We start from the raw sequence: 22,446 nt of genomic DNA, 5'->3' as shown, positions 1-22,446 counted from the left end.
AAAAATCTGAGCATTTTAAATCATGTGGGCCAATCGTTCAGGAAGCGCTTTGCCACGCGGTCTGATGTTTGAGTGTTAGAGGATTTCATTTGGAGGGTCGACTTCCACATATCCATCGCGTCGCTCACGTCAACTTCCCACGATGGGCTGGAGATGATGCTCTTTGAGCCTGCAGTAAACAGGCCATGTTAAAAGTTAACGTGTACCGTTTAGTACACCTTAACTTTGTTCAACTGTAAGACAAGTTTTATGCTTTTAAAAAAGTTCAGTGTCAGATTTAGGAGGATCTTTTGGCAGAAATGGAATAATCATATTATATTAGTGTGTAATGACATAAAACAAAACAGGCTCTAGTGAGGGCATTTCATGGACATTGTAGATTTGCGTGCATGGTCAGAACAGGAAGGTGAAGGCAGAGGAGTTCAGTTGATTGCAATCTGCAACTTGATGCCACTAAAACTTGCACATGGCTCCTTTAAAATGCTGCAAGATTGTCTGATCATCAAAGGGAGTGCTCAAGATTTTCATCAGTACAAAACAAAATGCCTTCGTAAGCTGCTGTGCCAAGCTGGAGAATCACGTGTAAAGCTTCTTGCATTTCATATAGACATGTTTTAGTGACTTCTCCTTCGAATAAAGTGTAAACAAAGGTTGAAACTTACCCTTTGACTCTGCTGCTGACGGACAAGTTGATTCACAACAGCTGCACACCGAGTCGGAGCCGTAGACCTCCTTCCACCTAAACCATGAATCAGACCTCGACACACTCGTTTTGAACATTAAGCACAAAAATGCAACACAAACGCTTCAACGCAAACTCACTTTTTGGTGGTTGGATCATAATTGCAAGCCTTTGAACTCGGAGTTGGAGTTTGTGGCCCCAGAGAGATGTCACAGTGCATGTAGAGTAGCTGAAACACAGCATTTCAGGGGTTAATATGCATTTTCTATTTTGACAACATATAAACGCAACACCGTTATTACCTGCGTCGAGGTGTTGGAAACTTTGTCCTGAAAAAGTAAGGCGCCCACACAGAATGTCTGGACCGTCTTTGAGGTGCCAGGGACAAACTTTGACAGCGGCATCACCTTGCTGTCAATCATGCAGCTGCAGTAAAAGACAATACACACATGTCTACCCCACCAACCAAGAAGTAAAGCCCATCTTAATTCTGACAGCTGGACATATTACCCCTGGTTGTCTATGATTGTGTATTTAGGATGCGAGTTGAGGTCCTGGGAGGCAGTCATGAAGCACTTGCTGATGTACAGCCTTTTTCGAGAGACGGCAGCACCGTCAGGTCCTCTGGCCTTGAAGTACATCGGCTCTCCCAAGGTGTAGGTTTTGGTGCCAGTGATGTCCTTCCCCGATGCTTCAGTGGGGTGAGAAGTCATTGGAGATTTTTTTTTATATTCTATAATATTTTGTGCTTGGATATCGTACATTTTAATCACTCGTTCAAGTGTTTAAGACAGACAGTTGCTGTGGAAATTAAAATGTGAACTGAAAACTTGTCTCCGACTTCAAATCAATAATAAAATTCAACACTCCAGTTTGCGAGGCTGAACACGCCTTGTTCTTGTCCCACAAACTTTGTCAAGGTTTTGTTTTCTCATCATATCCAGAACCCTTAAAATGATTCAATGAAACTAATGTGCATTATTTAACTAGGTTTTTTTTACCCAATTTATACCCCCTCAGTCATTCAAACTGTTTTGTCCACATTTTAATCTGCCATTTATCACCATGTTTAATTGACTTCAAGGATTTTTCCTCCAATATTTGTTGCATTTTATAGACACTTATAGTTTAGCAATCTCTGCAACTTAAAAGACATTTCTTAGGGCATTTAAGTCCTGACTTTGGCCTCAGAGATCTTGTGCCAGAGGCTGTGTGCTGAAAACATGTCAACAGCCGTGGTTGGAAAAGTGCTGTCATGGTGACAGAAGTGGAATCCTGTGTTGAAAGACCTACCATGCTGCTGGGTGAGGGTGAAATGGCGTCTTGGTTGGAGTGCTATGAAAACGGTTCCTCCCTTTACGATGGGAAAGTAGCCAACTTTGTAAGAGTGAAATAACCTGCAACAGTCAAGGGGAAATAACTGTTAGCAGACAAGTTAGATTCAACATGAAACATGGCAGGTGATTCAAATAAAAAAAAAAAAAATATATATATATATATATATATATATATATATACACACACACACACACACACACACAAGGTCTTACCTGGGAAATTTACACTGCAGAGTAATGTCAAATGGCATTTCCCTTAAAACTGGACTGGTTGGTTTAAAATGGAGCCCGATGGTGATGACCAAAAAATGTGGATTACTCTGCAACACAAACATTTCTGTGTGGGTTGTGATTTGGCAGAAAGGTGTAAAAATAATTTAGCAAAAATTAAGTTTACTTCCCCAACCTGTTTCTTGAAGCCACAGTCCTTTTTCAGAGGGTACAGAAGGTAGTAATGTCCTTTGTTCTCATGATTAACAGGACAAGTACCTAGTTTCAAATATCTGAATGCATCCAGAGACTTAAAGAGCTCTCTCCTGACTCTGACATACATGCTGTCCACATGGCAGAGGAGTTCAACCAAGTTTTGACTGTTTGTTGGTGTTTCAGGAATAGAAATTGGAGGATGAAGTAACATTTCCTTGACCCAATTGGGAAGCGGTCTGGCACCCTTCGATGGCTTGAAAACCTCCGTCTGCTCACCATAAGTTGAAGCTAAGACATACTCAGGAAACTTCTTTGGTTCAGGTCCTGAAAGTCGAATATCTGATGAACTCTTCCAGAGTTTGGGTTCGGGTGCAGGAGCTTCTGTTGTTTCATCACCTAACACTGTCACCATTCTCTCCCACTCTAATTCAGGATCTGAAACAAGCACCCCGTTCCCAGCTCCGCTTCTAAACTGATCACAAAAGGCAGAACCAAACAGCATGAGTAAAAGCCCAGTACACATTAGCCCCATTTTCACTCTGGCAGCTGTCTCCAACTTCTGACCTCTCACCTAACCGAGCCGAGTACGATGGCGTGATTGCGTGTCACCTGGCTTTCTGCAATCAAGACAGAACTCCTCCAGCTGTTAGAAATTACAATCAAGACCAACCAATTTATTCCACAGGTAGGCGTTACTGTTTTGTCTCTGCAGTCAGGAAGCTGAAAAGCAGAACCAAAGGTGACAGAACAAAGACTTCACCTGCACTATTGTTATCAAGTAAGAAAAATAAAGTACCCTAGCCTGCCAGTAATAAATATAAAATAAATTGAGACAAAAAATTACAAGATTAATAACAACATTAAAATACGGAATGGTTATCCTACTAAAGTATTTTAGATAATTCCCAAAGCACGTTAATTATATAAACATAGTAAATTCAAAAGATCAGAGAAATTTAGAAAACTGAAATAAAAACCTCAACATTGAAATTTAATTGACAATAAGTTGTTTTTTTTTCTGTATAAAATGTTTTTTTTTTTGCGTCTTTTATTTTAATTTTTTTGTAAATCATACCCGGATATTACGCACCCAGTGACGTCACTACCAGGAAGTTCCAACACTGCTTTTTGGATATACGTTTGGCTCTCGGAAGCTTGATGTCCCTCGTTGAGCGTTTTATTTTTCTTTATAAAGAAAGTGGAACAATCTTATTTAGCGTGGGGGAGTATCGTTAAATGCAGGATTAAACCGCATAGCTGGTGCTTTGTACTTCCGGTTTGTGCTGGAATACATTTCTGTCGTTTTTTCTGTTAGCTGGGTAAAGCTAACGAAGCTAGGTCGGGTTGTTTTGATTATTTAACGTGAACATAAACGTGACGTCGACGCTGACTACGCTCCGTTTCCAGGGTTTAAAACACGGGAGGACTTTCCGCATAAATCCCCGTGAAAAGAAACGGAGAATATTGTTTGTGTTAGAAGCTACGAAACAAAAGATTAACGGACAACGTGACTGCGTCAGAGCGTCCGACGGCGCGTGGCTCGTCGCGTGCTCCCCAAACAAGTGATCTTCAAAGAGGTCGGCGTGAACCGGGTCCGATGCGGGGGATGATGGGGACGCAGAGTAGCCCGGTGAAGAGTTACGACTACCTGCTGAAGTTCCTCCTGGTGGGAGACAGTGACGTGGGGAAGGGGGAGATCCTGGACAGCTTACAGGACGGATCCGCCGAGTCTCCGTACGCCTACAGCAGCGGTGAATATCAGCTGTTAGAGATCAGAGATCAATACCTCCTTTAGTTTAGTTAGAGACCAGAGATCAATACCTCCGTTCACCTACAGCAGCGGTGAATATCAGCTGTTAGAGATCAGAGATCAATACCTCCTTTAGTTTAGTTAGAGACCAGAGATCAATACCTCCGTTCACCTACAGCAGCGGTGAATATCAGCTGTTAGAGATCAGAGATCAATACCTCCTTTAGTTTAGTTAGAGATCAGAGATCAATACCTCCTTTAGTCCAGTTAGAGATCAGAGATCAATACCTCCGTTCACCTACAGCAGCGGTGAATATCAGCTGTTAGAGATCAGAGATCAATACCTCCATTCGCCTACAGCAGCGGTGAATATCAGCTGTTAGAGATCAGAGATCAATACCTCCTTTAGTTTAGTTAGAGATCAGAGATCAATACCTCCTTTAGTCCAGTTAGAGATCAGAGATCAATACCTCCGTTCACCTACAGCAGCGGTGAATATCAGCTGTTAGAGACCAGAGATCAATACCTCCGTTAGTCCAGTTAGAGATCAGAGATCAATACCTCCTTTAGTTTAGTTAGAGATCAGAGATCAATACCTCCGTTAGTCCAGTTAGAGATCAGAGATCAATACCTCCGTTAGTTCAGTTAGAGATCAGAGATCAATACCTCCGTTAGTCCAGTTAGAGATCAGAGATCAATACCTCCGTTAGTCCAGTTAGAGATCAGAGATCAATTAGTTCAGTTAGAGATCAGAGATCAATACCTCCGTTAGTTCAGTTAGAGATCAGAGATCAATACCTCCGTTAGTTCAGTTAGAGATCAGAGATCAATACCTCCGTTAGTCCAGTTAGAGATCAGAGATCAATACCTCCGTTAGTCCAGTTAGAGATCAGAGATCAATACTTCACTCACTGTCTGTGTCTGTGATCTTAGGGATCGATTATAAAACCACCACCATTCTGCTGGATGGGAGGAGAGTGAAATTAGAGCTGTGGTAAGTTTATACAACTTTATACATTTATACTAATGAGCCATAACCCACTGACATATTTATATTAAATATACTTAATATTCATTCCTGACCACTTCAATCACATTTTACAATAAATCACTTGGCCGAATCCTTCCTACATCAATAACACGTTGCACTGTTGTTTAGTTTAAATTAATATTATTCTCTTTTTATTTGTATATAATGTACAAATTTTGCCTTGCAGGATTAATAAAGTATCTATCTATCTATCTATCTATCTATCTATCTATCTATCTATCTATCTATCTATCTATCTATCTATCTATCTATCTATCTATCTATCTATCTATCTATCTATCTATCTATCTATCTATCCATCTATCCATCTATCCATCTATCTATCTATCTATCTATCTATCTATTTTCTCTCATGCAGATTGAATTGCAAATCATTACGCCTTTTATTTATACTCCAGAAATCATTGAGGTTGACCCTCGTTTACAACGACATGGAGTCATTTACAGAGGAAAGAACCAATAGAAACAACGGCAGTGATCACAGCAGTAAAACGAGCTGATGGAGATGAGATTGTACCACAGATTAGATTATAGTTCATCATTTAAATGTCAGATGAACGAAGATTAACCTGAAAGAGGAATTAAAATCAACAAAAACATCAAATAAGAAAGTGATAAGAAGCATTAAATTATAAATCATGTAGTTTGAGTAGATAAAACGGAGTAAAGTACAGTTATATAAAATGATTACAATCAAAGATTTAAACTCAAACTTTGGAAATGTGTGAACAGAATAAGTGAACTGATTTTAAGGAGATTCTGTATTTTGTTGCAGGAGTCACTAAAGTTAAAAGCAGACTTTCCCAGATTAATAAGAGACAGCTGAACTGAACATTATGTTTTATTCTTGCTTGTGTGTGTGTGTGTGTGTGTGTGTGTGTGTGTGTGTGTGTGTGTGTGTGTGTGTGTGTGTGTGTGTGTGTGTGTGTGTGTGTGTGTGTGTGTGTGTGTGTGTGTGTCTTCGACAGGGACACATCAGGACAAGGCAGATTCTGCACCATCTTCAGGTCGTACTCTCGTGGAGCACAGGTGACTTCTAAAGCAATTCATATCTATTTTCTTTTTAACTTGTAATGGAAATATGTATTTACGCCGACTTGTTCTTACCACAGGGCATCCTGCTGGTGTATGACATCACTAACGGCTGGTCGTTTGATGGCATCGACCGTTGGATCCGGGAGATTGATGAGGTGATTGAGTTATATGCTAAATCTTTATCCTTCCAGGCCTGAGTGAGATCATTATATATCTCTTGCTCTCCTATAAAGTCTGTACACCGAAGAGTTGGACATGCAGAGTAGCGTTTTTACGAGATATTACAGCCGACCCTCTGTTCGTCGCCAGCATGCTCCGGGTGTGCCCAGGATCCTCGTGGGGAACCGGCTTCACCTGGCGTACAAGCGGCAGGTGCCGACGGAGCAGGCGAGGGCGTACGCAGAGAAGAACAGCATGACGTTCTTCGAGGTCAGTCCGCTCTGCAACTTCAACGTCATCGAGTCCTTCACCGAGCTTTCACGCATCGTGCTGATGAGGCACGGGATGGAGAAGTTCTGGAGGCCCAACAGAGGTAATCTGATTCATCCTGTAGGAATGTTTATTGGACTCATTTATCTGGTACAGAAGGAAACACAATGAAATATATGATAGCACCTGTTGTAGGAACTTTGGACAACAAAAAAGAAAAGGCTCCTGTTTTTAGCTTTAATGCAACAGCTTCATAAAATCTGACGCCAACATAAAAACATGCAACCTTTGAACTAGTTTAATTTACTTGTTACTTGAAGTCAATCCCAAAATAACTTCCAACTCAAAGTTCTGTAACAAAATGTTACAAAAATAAAGGATTCAAATAAATAGGTTCAAATAAAGCTTAAAAATTGATCACAGAATAAAACTCAATACAAACAATACCACAATTGCTTCATTTGCCAGAGTGCTTCAGCTTCTTTAGTATATATATTTTATACGTATACTTACTTATACTTTACAGTCTCTCCAGGATTTTGCAGGTTTTTTTGTGATTGTTTGCGATAACATTTCTTCAATTTTACAACAGATTTTCTCAAAACTTGCGACGTAATTTACGGTTTTGTTTGTTTTTCACGGTAAAATCAAGGAAGATAAATGATTTGTTTTTGTTTTTAAAACAATACTTGATAAAGAGTAAGATATGTACTCACTTCCTTTGAATTTGCGTTAATTATTGCAATCACAAGAATGCTATTTTCCCTGAAGGGACTGACTTTATAGACAAGATGGAAAGACATTAAAAAGAAGCGTCTCCTGTCCTTGTTCTTCAGTCTTCAGCCTCCAGGATCTGTGCTGCCGCTCCATCGTCTCCTGCACGCCGGTGCACCTCATCGACAAACTGCCCCTCCCCGTCGCCATCAAGTCGCACCTCAAGTCCTTCTCCATGGCCAACGGGATGAACGCCGTCATGATGCACGGACGCTCGTACTCGGTGGCCACCAGCGCGGCCTCCGGAGGCGGCGGCGGCGGCGGCGGAAGCAAAGCCAACAGTCTCAAACGCTCCAAGTCCTTCAGGCCTCCGCAGAGTCCTCCGAAGGAGTCGTCGTCGTCCTCCAAGGGGAACTGTAAGATCTCGTAGTGACGGCGCGGACCGACGGCCGCCTCCCAGGGCCGCTGGTACAGGTGTTGTTGCTCCGAGAGGTCGCGAGGCCACAGAAGAGCTGCCGGAAATCTTCATCGGAAACGGAAACGTGGCGGTGAACTCACCTTCACCTTTGGGAAGTGACTTTGGACGGTCGGATCGGTTTCTGTTCTCTCCGGGGTCGCTGGCGCCATCTTGCGGTTGTCCCGTCTCCTCTTTAACGAGTCTCGCTGTAGAAGAAGAGTTCCCGGGGACCAACAGATGTCAATCAAGGATTATCACTCACCCGTCAACACTACAAACGAGTGCAGGGACTGTAGCTGGCTTCATTTGGAGAAGGATTGTGTTTAAAGTTGTACTTGAAGTTGTAAATATTGTGTTTGTGCTGTCGTTGCGGTCTGTGTGGTCGGTCGTCATGGGGACGAGCGTTTTTCTGCTTGTTTCGTCTTGAATGTTTCGGAAGTCGTGCTTTGATGTTGTGTGTCTTATGACCTTCGTCTACTGTACGAGATGCCGTTTTGCAACCACTAAGGCTGCTGAGCTACTTATTGAAGACTCCGTTTTTAAATAAGAGTGGCTTCAATTTTGAATGTCGTGAGAGCAGGCAGAAAGATTCACTGAGAAACAAGTTTGTCTTGTTTGCCAGATTTCCTGCCCTGAACTTCAGCCTCCGTCTCCACCAGTCTTTCTGCTCACGCTCTGTTGAGGCCTTTTATGCCTCTGAAATGTAGAATTCTTTGCTTTAACTGGGTCAGCATGATCATTTTTAACCTGCGTACTCTTAAAACGATGAGGAAACCTTGTACAAACTCACGTGCAGATCGTTTGCTCATTCGTGGCGTTTTGTCTTTGGAGAATTCTGCATTCTCGGTTTTTAATATAAACTCACAGGACTTTGGTGAGAAGAATATTTTAATTGTTTTTATCTACCTGTTATGTATTTATGAATGTAAGACAATATTCATCTACTTTTCTGTGGCCGTGTGGTTTTTACGTGAGATTGTATGAATAACAGGTGAGAAGCTGTTGCGCTTACGTCTGGTTTTCCAGCCTTCTTCTGAATGTGTGAGGTTACGACGGTCGTTTACAGCAGGAGACAGTGTTTTAATCCCAACGAAGGATTTCTTTTTTAACAGGTGAATAATCGACACAAATATTTTTATTCTGATATGAATTCACACCTCTGATGAACTCGTGCTTTAACGTCGCCAGCTTCTATGTAAGAAGGCCATCGAGGGCGTAAAGAAGTCTTTCCTGCTGGCGCCTTGTTTACGTGCTGTATTGAGAGCAGAATAAAAGGAGAAGGAGACTGAACATTTAAAGCACTAAATGTAAACGGTTGACGGTGATTGTGGCGCTCAGCTGTGTGTAAAAGGTTTTATTATATTTATGTCTCCATGGGAAACAGTCATCCATCAAAATAAAGGGTAAAAGTACAAAGTTGCCTTTTATTTTCACTAACTTGTGTTTGCTTCATGACAATATTTTTCATTTAAACATTTGTTCAGATCATTGTGGGAGTGTTTGTTTTGTTCCCTTTGTCCGGTGCGGGGCCGCCGGTGCTCCGGCGCGTTCAAAGCGCGTGGGGGTGCTGCATTGATTAGCTGCTCTCTCGGTATTGGCCAGTTGTGGATAACGGGCAGCACCGCTGCGGCGCATGAATGCAGCGCGGTCACAAGTCACCCAAAGGTTGCAGGGTCACTTCCAATGAAAGGATGAGGGGGAGCTGCTTCTCATCGCCTCCGAGCTGCGGGACAAAGATGAGTCGCACACTGTTGAAAATGTGGCGCTTTTACGTCTTCCCACCTGACCGCGGCATCTCTGAGCTGCGCGTGAATGAGGGACGCTGGTAAATTGACCCACGTCTAGACAAGGACGTAAACAACATGTTTTGCGAGACGCGGAGCGACACGCCCCGTGTTTGGATTTCACGCTCTCCTCTCAGACGACTTTTTACATTTTGCTGCTTCTTTTTTTTGTTGTTGTTGTTTTTTTTGCATTTGCGCAAAGAAAACGAGTTTCTGCACAAGTCTGCTCTGCGTAAAACATGTGGAAGAACCTAATCCGAACCGGAAATGGAATTCTAAACAACAGCTCTTGGCAAGAAAAACGGCCCCATGACCTTTTTTATGAATGACACCTCTATAAATTCTGTCTGGACTCCTTTCCATTGGATTTCTCACCGGAACGCGGAGCTCCGCGCGCACCGTTGTTGAGACAGCTTGCAGCCGCGGCTCCACGTTTTCTTTGATGTTTTTACAATGTTTGTCCAGTTGCTTAGCGCATGGTCCTGCTTCATAAAAGTTTCAGACACTGGCCGACCGTGGGGGCGGTCAGAGGGGCTGCCCTTTCCACCTCCATTCACACTGTGAAAGGCTGATGTTGCGTCTTTCTCTCATTGTGCGGTTTCCTTCGCTTATTTTCGCCGTTCGGGGAAGTCGATTTTTTGTTTTGGCTCGTTGCTGCAAGAGTTTTGACTTCCAAGACGAATATTTCCTGCAGCCCAAGTTGCATTTCTTTACTTACAACCGGAATATATTTTATTCACCAAATGTCCTGCGCACGGGAAACCGTCTTGATCGCTGCGAATAGAACTTTTGTCTCCGCGTACAGAAAACCGACTCTAATGTTTACGCACAAAACGAAGGGGAACATTTAAAAACCGAAAACTAATTCCTCATTTCTGAAGACACAAAAGAGGAATGGAATTAATCCGGCGGCGACTCGTACAAAAGAGCCACGATGTCTAAAATCCATCCACGACTCTTGGAGGACGAACACATAAAAGATACAAGTTGGAAAAACGCACCCAGCTCAAACAAACTATTAGGATGGACTCGTGCGTATCTGTTGATGCTCCTGGTGTTTGATGTCCTCCACCTTTCTTTGTGTGCAAGTGTTGCAGGAGCCAAAGCAGCGCACGAAGGACTTTGTCCCAACAAGCTGAACTCCAATCTTTGGGTTGATGCGCAAAGCACCTGCGAGAGGGAATGCAGCATTGACGAGGTGAGATGATTTATGTTGATATTTATATCAATGTTAGGGAGAACAATCAAACCGTTCCTGTTCATGTTGTAATATGTGCTGTTTTTCTACGTGCTGTGTGTTCAGGACTGTGCAGACTTTGAGAAATGCTGCACCAACGTGTGTGGCCTCAACAGTTGTGTTGCTGCTCGTTTCTCTGACGGCAGCTCAGCTCAGCCGGGTGGAGGGGGTGGAGGCGAGGGAGGCACTTCCCCCACCTCCACCGCTACCTGCGAGGGCTTCATCTGCAGCCAGCAGGGAGCAACCTGCGACATCTGGGACGGACAGCCCATCTGCAAGTGCCGGGACCGGTGCGAGAAAGAGCCCAACTTCACCTGCGCGTCAGACGGCCTCACCTACTTCAACCGCTGCTACATGGACGCTGAAGCCTGCATCCGGGGGGCGGCTATAACCGTGGTGCCCTGCCGCTTCTACCTGGCCGGGCCCCACACCAGTCCGCTGCCTCAGGACACTACGGCTAACCCCACCCCTACGTCCTCCCAGGACGACCCTTTGCCCCCCACGCTGTACTCCAACCCTCACCACCAGTCCGTCTACGTCGGAGGAACGGTCAGCTTCCACTGCGACGTCGTCGGAGCGCCCAGACCGGATGTAACGTGGGAGAAGCAGAGCGACCGGCGGGAGCGGCTGGTCATGAGGCCCGACCAGATGTACGGCAACGTGGTCATCACCAACATCGGGCAGCTGGTCATTTACAATGCCCAGGTGTGGGATACGGGCATCTACACCTGCATCGCGAGGAATTCTGTAGGAGTGCTTCGTGCGGAATATCCGCTGTCCGTCATCCGCCGGGCTGGCGACGATTTCTCTGAAGATCCCGAGATGCCGATGGGACGACCCTTCTCGCCCGCCGACTGCCTGGCCGAGGTCGACCTGCGAGTGTGCAGCGCAGAGCGGCACGTCGACTGGTTCTACGACAGCCAGCTGGGCTCCTGCGACACCTTCAGCAACGGCGGATGCGACGACAGCCGCAACCGATTCGAGACGTACGAGGAGTGCAAGGCCTCGTGCCAGAGAGAGGGGACGGGGGTCTGCTCCCTGCCTGCTGTCCAGGGCCCCTGCAAGGCTTGGGAGGCCCGCTGGGCCTGGAACACCTTCTTAGGGCAGTGCCAAGCCTTTGCTTACGGCGGCTGCCACGGGAACGCCAACAACTTCCCCACCAAGAAGGAGTGCGAGGCAAACTGCCCGCAGCCCAAAAAGAAACCTTGCAGAACGTGTCGGGTGAAGGGGAAAATGGTGCCCAGTTTGTGCCGCAGTGACTTTGCTATCGTGGGTCGTCTGACGGAGCTGGTGGAGGATCTGGACTCCGGGTTAGCGCGCTTTAGCTTGGAAGAAGTCCTGAGAGATGAAAAGATGGGCTTGACTTTCTTCAACACTAAACACCTGGAGGTGACGATCGCCAAGATAGACTGGAGCTGCCCCTGTCCCAACATCACCATGGAGGAGAACCCCCTGCTGGTGATGGGCGTGGTGCACGACGGCATCGCCATCATCCAGTCGGACAGCTTCGTCCGAACCATCACCGAACGGAAACTCAAAAAGCTGCGGGACGTTTTGGGTAAAAAGACCTGCGAGGGATCATAGAAGTCCTCAGAGGGTCAAACTTACCTTCACAACCAAGACGAGCATCAGAGTTTTAACAAGGGACAAAAAAAAAAAATCATATTTAATATCTCTTTACATCTATATGTTAAATACCGTTATGTAGTTATGAGATCATTTGTTTGAATTCATTCCAGATGTGTTGAGTCCATTTATACCGATATGGAAATGCTGTTTTCAAATTGAAACTTTAAATATCTCATTTGTTTTATACATGTATGTTTGTATTGTGAAAAACCTGATAGTTAGGTGGAATAGCAGCCACAAGATGATCATGTTGCAGAAATCCCTAGCTTGTGGTATTAAATAGACATTATATTTACCTCTAGTTTATTTTGTTTTGGACCCTTATTTATAGTTTGCTCTCTTAGATACCTCTACAAAAAAAACACATCTGCCAAGTTACCTTTAGGAAGTTTAAACAGAAAACCTGAGAGGTGTCTGTGAAGGTAAATACAGCACACGGGCAACATATCTATGAGCCTCATGATTTTTACTCATGTGTGCAATACAGAAGGAGAAAGTGTATCATAGATCAGAGTACAACAGTCTGGATCAAATCAATCAATCCAACGTCGTCGTGTATTTAAATACGGAGGAAAACATGAACTCTTTACGTTTACTTGAAAATCTGGAGATGTATCTGAGCTCCAGGTGTAATTAAGGCGATTTGCTTTAAAACCGGCGTGAATCCAGAGAAGGATCGTCAGGATGCTTCACACCAAACTCTCCTTCCGGAACAGAAGACACTTGTTGTTTGCAGGCATGTCCACCTGGGAGAGACAATAGGACATCAGTGAACCACCAGACTCCCATAACAGCGTTGTTTATGTTGGTTTTGAGATGAACTGTGTGTTGGATGCCTAAATAAGATGATTACTCACCATCTTCTCCAGGAATAAACCATTTCTTTGTGCTATAGAAGTGAGGAGGGAGATATCTCTGAGTCCCCAGTCTGGGTTCCTGCAAGACCAAACAAAGACCTTTAAGATCTCATGATGTACTTTTGATTCTTTCAATTTGTGTTAGATATTGACTTAATATTTTACAGATGTCTGAAGAGTCGAGTTTGCAATTCAGAACCTGAACGATCAGACTTGACATCATCATTTTGGTTTAAAATGATTTAATTATTCCAGCAGGTTTGAGAGGGTCAGGCTCTGCACTGCGGTGGATAAATGAACTGTGAGAGGGGGCGGGGCTTGTTCCACAGCTGAGGGCCTGATGCTGATGTGTCAGAAATTACAGATGACGTAAACAAAAAAACAAAACAGCTGAGAGTTGACTTTACTTTAAATCCTTTCTCCCGAGGTGCAGTTAAAAAGCCCTCGGCAGAATCACAGGATATTTTTATTTATTTCTGGTAACGAAAAACAAATCTTGATTGAAGAAAAAAAACAAATTGAACAAAAACCAGATCAAACAAACAAAAACAAGGAACAGAAGAAGATGGCGCCGAGAGCTGCAGTCAGTGATTCTATTGCGTATTCAGCAGGATGCATTTAGATCCACGCTGCGAAAATAATACGGTAATATGTGTCGTATATGTACATCGGACGGACATTAATGCCATCAGCTGAGGAGAAACCTTTTTATTTTCAGTTGGTTTCAAATATATCGAGCCCCTAGATCGACGTCTTACCTCTGCCGTAGGCTGTAGTCGAATTCCACATTACTCTGAGGGGCGATGTGACCGTTCACTGAATAGGGCTGAGAGCAACAACACAACACGTCAGCTGTTTACGGTTCACTTCACGTTAACGGCAGATGATCAACGTACTCACCCCGTACGTCAGCAGAAGACCTTGTGGCTTCAACACGGCTCCGGCCCCGTTGAATAAACCCTAGAAGAAAACGAGACGTCTTCAGGCGCTATAACATCACATCGCATGTAGGTGGGGGTTGAGTGGTGGGAGGTGGAGGGAGGGAGGGAGGGAGGGTACATTCGATTATTTCCACTGTATGTAACGTGAACATCAGGCCTGGTACAAATATCAGTGAAACTAGGTTCGTTTTAAAAGGAGAATAACACATTATTTCTATTACAAATGTCAAGAGGATTTCATATGCAATAAATAAAACACTTAAATCAAATGAAGGTTTTGCAGCTTTAAAGAATGACTTTATATTTGCTGAGTTTTGTTGGAGTCGGCCCCCAGTGGCCATCAGTGGTATTGCACCTTGAGGCACTTCTGCACTGGCTTCACTTTTCAGACCTTTTTTATATCCAGTCTACCTGGCTGATGTTAGCAGCTTCTGTTGTTCGTGCTCTGAAGTTGATATCTTGTGACTCTTCTATATTTATGCTACCGTTGGACTAAGTTCATCCTTTAACTGGAACAACACTCGTGGCCACAGTCTTCATCAAAAGTTACAAAGAGCCACTTAAAGTGAGGAGCTCCCAAGAATGGGTCATAAAGCAGGAGGTATAAGGCCTTTTACATGTCACTATATATTGTAGGTGTATTAGAAAGCCTGTGTTCAGTAGAGACCAACTGATGCTGGATTATTGGGGCAAAAAAATTCCAATATCAATATATAGGTCAGTATTTATATAATAGTGAATATACTGTCTATAAAAACACTTTTTGTTTTGTTTTTGCAATGATCCCTCAGACGTGTTAACATTCATCACATGATGATTATCTGTGACGGGATGATCAAACTGAATTTGTCCAGTTTCGTTAGAATCCGTGCGTCTCGGCTTGAATAAAATATCCCACAAATACCTCCGTGCAGGCGAAAGGAGAAATGTGCATCATGTTGATGTTGAGCACCAGGTCGAGGCTCTCGGGCTGGATCCCCCCCCACAGCTGGTGGGGGACAGAAGCATCCAGGTGGATGGCGGGCTTCACGTTGTTCAGCTGGTAGTGAGCTCGGTACGCTTCTATACTGAGAATGCAAACAAAAGACCTTGTTGTTATAACGCAGCAGCACCACCAGCAGCACCACCAGCACCATCACCAGCACCACCACCACCAGCAGCACCACCAGCAGCACCACCAGCACCAACAGCACCACCAGCAGCACCACCACCCACCAGCAGCACCACCAGCACCACCAGCAGCAGCACCAGCAGCAGCACCACCAGCAGCAGCACCACCAGCAGCACCACCAGCAGCAGCAGCAGGGAGGTCCTGCGTCGGTGGTGCAGGTGGAGGTTTTACGAAGTCAGGTTGTGACGCAGAAATATAAAAATCACCGGTTAACTTCTCGGTTTTTCCGCCGAACCCCAGAATATGACATGATTACCTGGACAGAGACTGCCGGTCGTACTCGGACGGCTGCCAGACGATGTTCCGCAGGGCCCGGGCGAAGTGTGTGACGTGCTGCCCGGTGCCGGAGGAGATCTCCAGAGCCTGCAGGGGTCTCCCGGTGTTCACGCTCTCCAGCAGCACCGCCAGGATGGGTTCCTTGTTCCTCTCCGCGGCGGCGGCGTTCAACATCGTGCCAAACCTCGGGTACAACCGTCGAGTTACGCGGCACAGCTTATGAAACCGCTCCAGCAGTTGGGAGTCACGTTGGACCGGACTGACTCACTCCGCAACACCCCCGAATGTTTTCTTTTTCCACTCAAAAATGGTCCATTTCCGCATTGCCTCCCACGTGACTGAGCTCACATCCAATCAGCGCACGGGGGCGGGCATAGCTTCCGACTCCCCGTTATAAAAATAACGACGTGAAAATAAAATATATTTTACACAGAGGGGTTTTTCTTTATTTAAGGGAAAATAGCATTCAGGTTCACGTCCTATTTTACAAGATGTACACATGTTCTCACATCACGTCCCTCAAATCCAAGAAGGCGAGTTCTGTTTGATAAAGGAATAAATAAAAACAGCACAAACGAACAAAATGTTTTGGCCAACGCAAAATATACGTAACAGAGGATTGTCAGGGCTCACGAGCACCAATGTCATTATTCATGGGGGGAGGGGGGGGGCCTCTATCTATAAACGATTTAATTATATTAAACATAATTTGTGCAAAATGAGAACCAGAAAGGAAATACTGTGAATCTCTGGCTTTGATGTGCCAGAAAAGCTGAATACTGAAGAGTGTGAAAAAAAAAAATCCCAATTCTAATCACAAGCATCTGAACATCTTTTTCTTGAACACACCTTTTAAAATAGCTTTATTCAGGTAGTCAGAGGAACTCAGTGCAAAACATGTTTGATTACAGTAACTTAAAATGTGTGCTTGTGTTGCTTTATCTGAATGATGAACGTATAATGTGATATATTATATAACGTGAGGGCTGCTTTTATGCAACCGTGAGCGGCTCGTCTCTCCCTTCCAGCCCAGCTGCAGGTTCTGCATTTGGACTCGGCTCCTTCTGCGAGTCCGGCAGCATCTGCGGTGTGTCGTCGTCGGCAGTTTCCTGGCTGAGTGGGCAGTTTTGCAGCGTAGGTGGATTCGGGCAGAGGGAGGTCTGGTGGGTGTCGAGCACGTCCAGACTGGTCGCGGCAGTGACCACAGAATCGCTGAAGATGGTGTTTGAGAAGACGGAGTTGAACGTGAACGAGGAGCCTAAAAGCGACTCCTGCACCGGAGACCTGGGCTGCTCGGTGGGCACCGCCGCCGGGTCTCTGGGGGGTTTGACGGGCGCGCTGGGCACCGGCTCGCTGCTCTTAGTGTCTGGTTGCTGTTTCTGACTCGATGTTTCCTCCTGATTGCGTCTCTCCTCTGAAACCTGGACGGGGAGTGCGTCAGTTTTGGGTGTCACCCGGCACTCGCTGCTCACGCTGGAGTGCCGGGACGAGCCCTCTGCTGTGGAGATCACACTGCTGGCTCGGGGGAGACTTTTCGGCGACCTTGACCCTTTCAGTCGCACCTCCTTCCCCAGAGGGGTGGAGAAGCAGTTGAGGCAGCCCGACATTGAGGACGACTTACCCTGAACATACAGCACTGTGATCGGTGAGCAGGCGGAGGCTCGGGTCGCTTCAACTTTGCTGCAGCTCAACTTTGAAATCATCCCGTTGAGCGCTGGGTTGATTTTGCCTCCCGAGTCTGACGAGCGACGGGTCACCTTCCCTCTGGACCCCCTTCGGATGCTCTTCGTCCCCCTTGTGAGCCAGAAGTCCTGCGACATCACCGGCTGTCTCTGTTTTGGTGTTGACTGGATGTGTGAGCTGTTGGTTGTGGGCATGGTGGAGGCCTTCTCCTTCTCCTTCTGCTTGGTGTGTTGGGGGGTGGAGGCGTCACTGGGCGGCTGGTAGGAGGAGGAGGAGCGGCGTGACGGCGGCCGCTGGACCGGACTGCTGCCGTTAGACCACGGCTCATTCTCCAGGCTCACGTTGAACTCACCGCTGCTCTCGCTGTGGGCTCGACTCTGGACCCCATTCAGCCCTGGGAAGAGATTACACATGACAACACAACCTATATATATATACACACACACACACACACACACACACACACACACACACACACACACACACACACACACACACACACACACACACACACACACACACACACACACACACACACACACACACACAAACATCTGCAATGGAAACATCTGTCAGCTGGATCAACATGACATCCTTCATGGCCAACAGGGAGCAGCAGAGTCAAGTCTGCCTCTCATTTGTTGGCCTCTGTGATCAGCGCAGAGATTAATATGAAACAAGGTCATGATTGCGATTTGATGGATTTGCTCTAATTCCCGAGCTGGTTCTACATCTGTACGCTTGCTGAATCCTCCAAACGAGTATCCAGAAGGTTTTACCGTGATTCTGCAGCTCGTCATTGTCCTCATATCCAGATGGCACGGCGCTGTCGTTTGAATCTTTGTCTGTGGGGCATAAAAAACCAGAAATCACTGAGTGGTAATGAGCGATTGACACTATTTAACACTATAAGCCTCTAACGAGAACGTTGCTCTGCTCTAATCTTTATTCTAACACGTGAACTAATGACGATGATATCGAACACCAACAGTAGTTCATGGATGCATCTACCTGTCACCCAAAGCTCTGACACATCTGGAGGAGTGTCGGCGGTGCTGGTGTTGAGAGTGGCGGGATGATGAAGGTGGAGGATGGACAAGATGGAGGTAGTGAGGGATGAGCTCAACGGGTCCTGGGTGACCTCTGACCCCAGCTGCTCTGAGCTGCCAGCCCAGCGGTTCGCCTCTATCGGGGCCGGGCGGCACGATAAGCTGCTCAAGGCTGCTCGGTTGGATGAAAGAATGGAAGAAGCAGGACGAGGATGGAGGATGGAGGATGGACGATGGACGATGGAGGATGGAGGATGGAGGATGGAGGACGGATGATGGACGATGGAGGATGGAGGATGGAGGATGGGGGATGGAGGATGGAGGATGGAGGATGGGGGATGGAGGATGGAGGATGGGGGATGGAGGATGGAGGATGGAGGATGGACGATGGGGGATGGACGATGGAGGATGGAGGATGGAGGATGGGGGATGGAGGATGGAGGATGGGGGATGGAGGATGGAGGATGGACGATGGGGGATGGAGGATGGAGGATGGGGGATGGAGGATGGGGGATGAGGGATGGAGGATGGGGGATGAGGGATGGAGGATGGAGGATGAGGGATGGAGGATGGGGGATGGAGGATGGAGGATGGAGGATGGAGGATGGAGGATGGGGGATGGACGATGGAGGATGGAGGATGGAGGATGGGGGATGGGGGATGGAGGATGGAGGATGGAGGATGGAGGATGGACGATGGACGATGGGGGATGGAGGATGAGGGATGGGGGATGGAGGGATGGAGGGATGGAGGATGGAGGATGGAGGATGGAGGATGGAGGATGGAGGATGGAGGGAGGATGGGGGATGGAGGATGGGGGATGGAGGATGGGGGATGGAGGATGGAGGATGGAGGATGGAGGATGGGGGATGGAGGATGGAGGATGGAGGATGAGGGATGGGGGATGGAGGGATGGAGGGATGGAGGATGGAGGATGGAGGATGGAGGATGGAGGATGGACGATGGGGGATGGAGGATGGGGGATGGAGGATGGAGGATGGAGGATGGAGGATGGGGGATGGAGGATGGAGGATGGAGGATGAGGGATGGGGGATGGAGGGATGGAGGGATGGAGGATGGAGGATGGAGGATGGAGGATGGAGGGAGGATGGGGGATGGAGGATGGAGGGATGGAGGATGGAGGATGGAGGATGGAGGATGGAGGATGGAGGATGGAGGGAGGATGGGGGATGGAGGATGGAGGATGGGGGATAAACAGGTGTAATAGTGGAGATTATGAGGTGTTTTATGGTTCTGTAGTTTGTACATATGAGTTTTCTTTCTCCGCTCTAGTCGCTGGCTCCGAGCAGAGCAGAGCTCATGCTGCACCAGTGTCTTCCTGCAATGCAGCTATTTCTTTGACCTCCATTATTCAACTGAAATACCTCCGACTGTCTCTTGTATAGCCGCTCTGATAGATAACGACTTCTGCAGATGTTTAAATATATAAAATCATAACAAATAGGTTTAGGTTAGTGTGGTGAAATGAGGCTGGCGTTGAAGGACACACTGCTAACATACGAGCGGTGATTTTACATCACCTGACAGCAAACAATCCCACTGACGCAAGCGCTACGGAAGCATTATTGCATGTAGTACAAAAAGCATTAAATATAAGTACACGGAGAGTTATTGTGGTAGCAGTTAAAGAAAAGCCGACAGTCAAGATGAGGCTAAATGTCGGACCGCAGTCTTTCTTACACATGGAACGACGGAAGAGGGACTTGACTTTGTCTCTGTCCTTCAGCCTGTTCCTCATACGGGGAAACATTTTCAGAGTGGCTTTTTAGCATCGAAGCGCGACCACATGGGAGGCAGACGGAGGCGATGGGAGGGACGGGAGGAGGGAGGGGATGGAGGCGAGCCGGGAGAGAAGGGGGAGTCCGGGAGGAGAGAGAGGGAGGACGGGAAGGAAAAGACAAGGGAAGAGAAGGAGGCCGAAGGATGACGGGAGGAAGGAATGAATACACAGAGACAAGAGAAAGACACAGAGGAGATACACTGAGGACTGTTGAGGACAGTTCACACACCGCATGCATCACGGAGAATGAAACTTTGGACGTGAGGGTTGATTTTTAACACTGAATTAAGTCATCACTGCAAACATGCTACAGTAACTTCTGAATAACACATTTAAGATTGATTGACAAGATGCATTTGCAGATTGCATTTCTTTTGAAAAGGACACACAGTGAAGCTCGTGTGCGACAGACACGACCAAACAGGTAAACATGTAAACAATGCTGAAACAGTTTTACTTTCTAATACATTCAGTTGAAAAGGTGTTAAAAGCAATAATTCCATTCTGCTTTGACACATTGGATCTGTAGGCGAGAGATCAGACGCTGTCCAGGGTCCTGAAAATGATCTGACCCATTATATTTTTGTGATGGAGAAACTAACTAACAAGAAAAGGTTAAAAGCAGTTGGAGATGTCTGATTAATTATGAATCCACATTTAGAACAGATGTTACGTAATCCAAAATGGTTTTTTTTAGCTACTCCTCTGTTCAATGTTCATATTACTTATGTATTATTTGCAGAGTGTGTACTCAAGTTATTTTTACTCCCTTCTCACCCTCAAGTTTAAAAATGGGAACATCATGTAAACATGCTTTACAGGATGATATTTACCAACTTTGTTTCAAAATAAAAAATTTTTTTAATTAAAAACAAAAGAATATTTAGTTGAGCTCTTTTAAAAATACTAAGGAGGAGGAGGTAGTTTTGTCAGATTTTGGGGCGATGGTAATCTTACATTAACATGAAACAGCTGTCTCTCAGTTCACACATGCCTCCCTGTACACTGGCTGCGAGCTGGACCTCCCACAAACCCACTCCTGGGTGATCTGTATGCCCTGACTCTGATGATGACCTGACGAATCGGAGAAGGAGATACTCACTGCTGTTGCGTTGGGGTGAGATGGCGTCACCTGCAGAAGTGGAGGCGGAGCCTCCGGAGCCATCTGAGCTGAGGAAGGATCTGTTGTCGTGACAGGAGATGTGAGGCTCGGCAGCGCTGGAGTGCGTGGGGGTGTGTGGGCGTTCAGGTCCATGCTCACGGCTGTTGGATTTCATCAGCTTCTTCAGCTTCAGAGTTATCCAGTTGCCACGTCTGTGGGAGAGCAGATATACAAGAGAAATGACGAACCGTAAAAATCTAACACATATTGGGGGGGAGGCTGGTCGGCAGAGAAACATTACGAGGCTTCAGGTCGTCAATCATGTGTGTTCAGATTAAACTATTCAAACATAAAGCTGCTGAAATCAATATTCTTTTATTAAGAATGAACAACTACACTTAATAAATGACTATGTGGTGACAAACCCATAAATTATCATCCAGCTCTGCAATTGCTTTAGTTTTATGGAGCATTTTAGCTTGTTGCAGCTCTTTGTTTTGGTTTTTACGAGCTACAACTTTCCTGTTTCGGTTCACTCTCACAGCAGGCAGCTGTTTTCAAGGGAAGAACTCACTGTATGAAACTAACAAACAGCAAAGAGATGAACGCAGACCAGCATTTAGCAGCGAAAGCTTTCCTCAGGAAACTGGTGGAGACCAAAACAAAGCTAAAAAGAGAGTGAATACTGTCTGGAAATACTACAACATACAAATGATGTTGCTCTGTGGAAATATTAATATTTCTTTATTGAACAAATAACTCTCTGTATATAAACTACAATGTATATAAACTGAAATGTTATAAGGTCTCAATGAAAATATGAAAATAGAGATTTGTCACTATTAAAGGAAAATTACCTGCGAGGAGGCGAGGGCTCATAAAACTTATACTGGTCCATTATCTTTTCCTCCAGCTTCTCCTTCTGCCTCCTTAAATCATTTAGCTTGTCACTGAACAGAGACACGGAGAGAAAAGTTAGATGGATCCTAACTTAAAGAACCACTTCTGGGTATCTCGTCACGACCTTTGACCTTC

General features: G+C 45.8%; 5 protein-coding genes across 9 annotated transcripts in view; 2 read left to right on the top strand and 3 right to left on the bottom strand.

Moving 5' to 3' along the window:
- Window positions 1-15: 15 nt before the first annotated feature.
- On the bottom strand, window positions 16-2,857 carry zp3c (zona pellucida glycoprotein 3c). The gene is made up of 8 exons (XM_069704871.1): window positions 2,426-2,857; window positions 2,233-2,339; window positions 1,976-2,079; window positions 1,193-1,373; window positions 985-1,108; window positions 823-911; window positions 663-739; window positions 16-169 (listed from the first exon to the last, which is right to left on the bottom strand). The coding sequence occupies exons 1-8, from the start codon at window positions 2,855-2,857 to the stop codon at window positions 21-23; spliced, it is 1,263 nt and encodes a 420-aa protein (XP_069560972.1). The 3' UTR covers window positions 16-20.
- A 1,135-nt stretch (window positions 2,858-3,992) lies between these two features.
- LOC138624630 (ras-related protein Rab-40C-like) lies at window positions 3,993-9,351 on the top strand. The gene is made up of 6 exons (XM_069704973.1): window positions 3,993-4,196; window positions 5,129-5,189; window positions 6,215-6,275; window positions 6,359-6,436; window positions 6,591-6,813; window positions 7,547-9,351. Exons 1-6 carry the CDS (start codon window positions 4,043-4,045, stop codon window positions 7,852-7,854), a joined length of 885 nt encoding a protein of 294 aa, XP_069561074.1. The 5' UTR covers window positions 3,993-4,042; the 3' UTR covers window positions 7,855-9,351.
- A 52-nt stretch (window positions 9,352-9,403) lies between these two features.
- wfikkn1 (WAP, follistatin/kazal, immunoglobulin, kunitz and netrin domain containing 1) lies at window positions 9,404-12,875 on the top strand. The gene is made up of 2 exons (XM_069704972.1): window positions 9,404-10,863; window positions 10,969-12,875. The coding sequence occupies exons 1-2, from the start codon at window positions 10,600-10,602 to the stop codon at window positions 12,484-12,486; spliced, it is 1,782 nt and encodes a 593-aa protein (XP_069561073.1). The 5' UTR covers window positions 9,404-10,599; the 3' UTR covers window positions 12,487-12,875.
- Window positions 12,876-12,980: 105 nt separating this feature from the next.
- Window positions 12,981-16,076, bottom strand: mettl26 (methyltransferase like 26). Its single transcript, XM_069704974.1, has 6 exons — window positions 15,757-16,076; window positions 15,234-15,396; window positions 14,289-14,348; window positions 14,147-14,214; window positions 13,389-13,467; window positions 12,981-13,277 (listed from the first exon to the last, which is right to left on the bottom strand). The coding sequence occupies exons 1-6, from the start codon at window positions 15,948-15,950 to the stop codon at window positions 13,221-13,223; spliced, it is 621 nt and encodes a 206-aa protein (XP_069561075.1). The 5' UTR covers window positions 15,951-16,076; the 3' UTR covers window positions 12,981-13,220.
- Window positions 16,077-16,192: 116 nt separating this feature from the next.
- The window catches only part of ccdc88aa (coiled-coil domain containing 88Aa), a 21,724-nt gene continuing 15,470 nt past the window's right edge, over window positions 16,193-22,446 (bottom strand). For 3 of the 5 annotated variants that reach the window (XM_069704967.1, XM_069704971.1, XM_069704968.1), the window contains 5 exons: window positions 22,269-22,361; window positions 21,412-21,623; window positions 20,210-20,290; window positions 18,239-18,304; window positions 16,193-17,853 (listed from right to left, as the gene is read on the bottom strand). In XM_069704967.1, coding sequence (XP_069561068.1) covers window positions 16,769-17,853; window positions 18,239-18,304; window positions 20,210-20,290; window positions 21,412-21,623; window positions 22,269-22,361 — 1,537 coding nt within the window. In that variant the 3' untranslated portion in view covers window positions 16,193-16,768. The remainder of the gene's footprint in view (window positions 17,854-18,238; window positions 18,305-20,209; window positions 20,291-21,411; window positions 21,624-22,268; window positions 22,362-22,446) is intronic. The other 2 variants (XM_069704969.1, XM_069704970.1) reach the window with 2 other exon arrangements.

Source organism: Brachyistius frenatus, unplaced genomic scaffold, assembly GCF_029030835.1.
Source record: "Brachyistius frenatus isolate BFR_SWC_R1_liver_20210118 unplaced genomic scaffold, ASM2903083v1 Contig_53, whole genome shotgun sequence".
NCBI classification, from domain to species: Eukaryota; Metazoa; Chordata; class Actinopteri; family Embiotocidae; genus Brachyistius; species Brachyistius frenatus.
This window is presented reverse-complemented; position numbering and strand designations above follow the sequence as displayed.

What these genes read in the sequence shown, in the direction of transcription:
- zp3c (XM_069704871.1), bottom strand. Translation starts at nt 2,857, where the DNA reads ATGGTGACAGTGTTAGGTGATGAAACAACAGAAGCTCCTGCACCCGAA. An exon ending in ACTGTGGCTTCAAGAAACAG is followed by an intron (nt 2,340 to 2,425) that starts GTTGGGGAAGTA and finishes TTTGTGTTGCAG; the next exon opens with AGTAATCCACATTTTTTGGT. An exon ending in TATGATCCAACCACCAAAAA is followed by an intron (nt 740 to 822) that starts GTGAGTTTGCGT and finishes TTCATGGTTTAG; the next exon opens with GTGGAAGGAGGTCTACGGCT.
- LOC138624630 (XM_069704973.1), top strand. Translation starts at nt 4,043, where the DNA reads ATGCGGGGGATGATGGGGACGCAGAGTAGCCCGGTGAAGAGTTACGAC. An exon ending in TCCGTACGCCTACAGCAGCG is followed by an intron (nt 4,197 to 5,128) that starts GTGAATATCAGC and finishes CTGTGATCTTAG; the next exon opens with GGATCGATTATAAAACCACC. An exon ending in GTTCTGGAGGCCCAACAGAG is followed by an intron (nt 6,814 to 7,546) that starts GTAATCTGATTC and finishes CTTGTTCTTCAG; the next exon opens with TCTTCAGCCTCCAGGATCTG.
- wfikkn1 (XM_069704972.1), top strand. Translation starts at nt 10,600, where the DNA reads ATGTCTAAAATCCATCCACGACTCTTGGAGGACGAACACATAAAAGAT. An exon ending in GGGAATGCAGCATTGACGAG is followed by an intron (nt 10,864 to 10,968) that starts GTGAGATGATTT and finishes CTGTGTGTTCAG; the next exon opens with GACTGTGCAGACTTTGAGAA.
- mettl26 (XM_069704974.1), bottom strand. Translation starts at nt 15,950, where the DNA reads ATGTTGAACGCCGCCGCCGCGGAGAGGAACAAGGAACCCATCCTGGCG. An exon ending in GTCTTCTGCTGACGTACGGG is followed by an intron (nt 14,215 to 14,288) that starts GTGAGTACGTTG and finishes TGTTGCTCTCAG; the next exon opens with CCCTATTCAGTGAACGGTCA. An exon ending in GACTACAGCCTACGGCAGAG is followed by an intron (nt 13,468 to 14,146) that starts GTAAGACGTCGA and finishes TTGGTCTTGCAG; the next exon opens with GAACCCAGACTGGGGACTCA.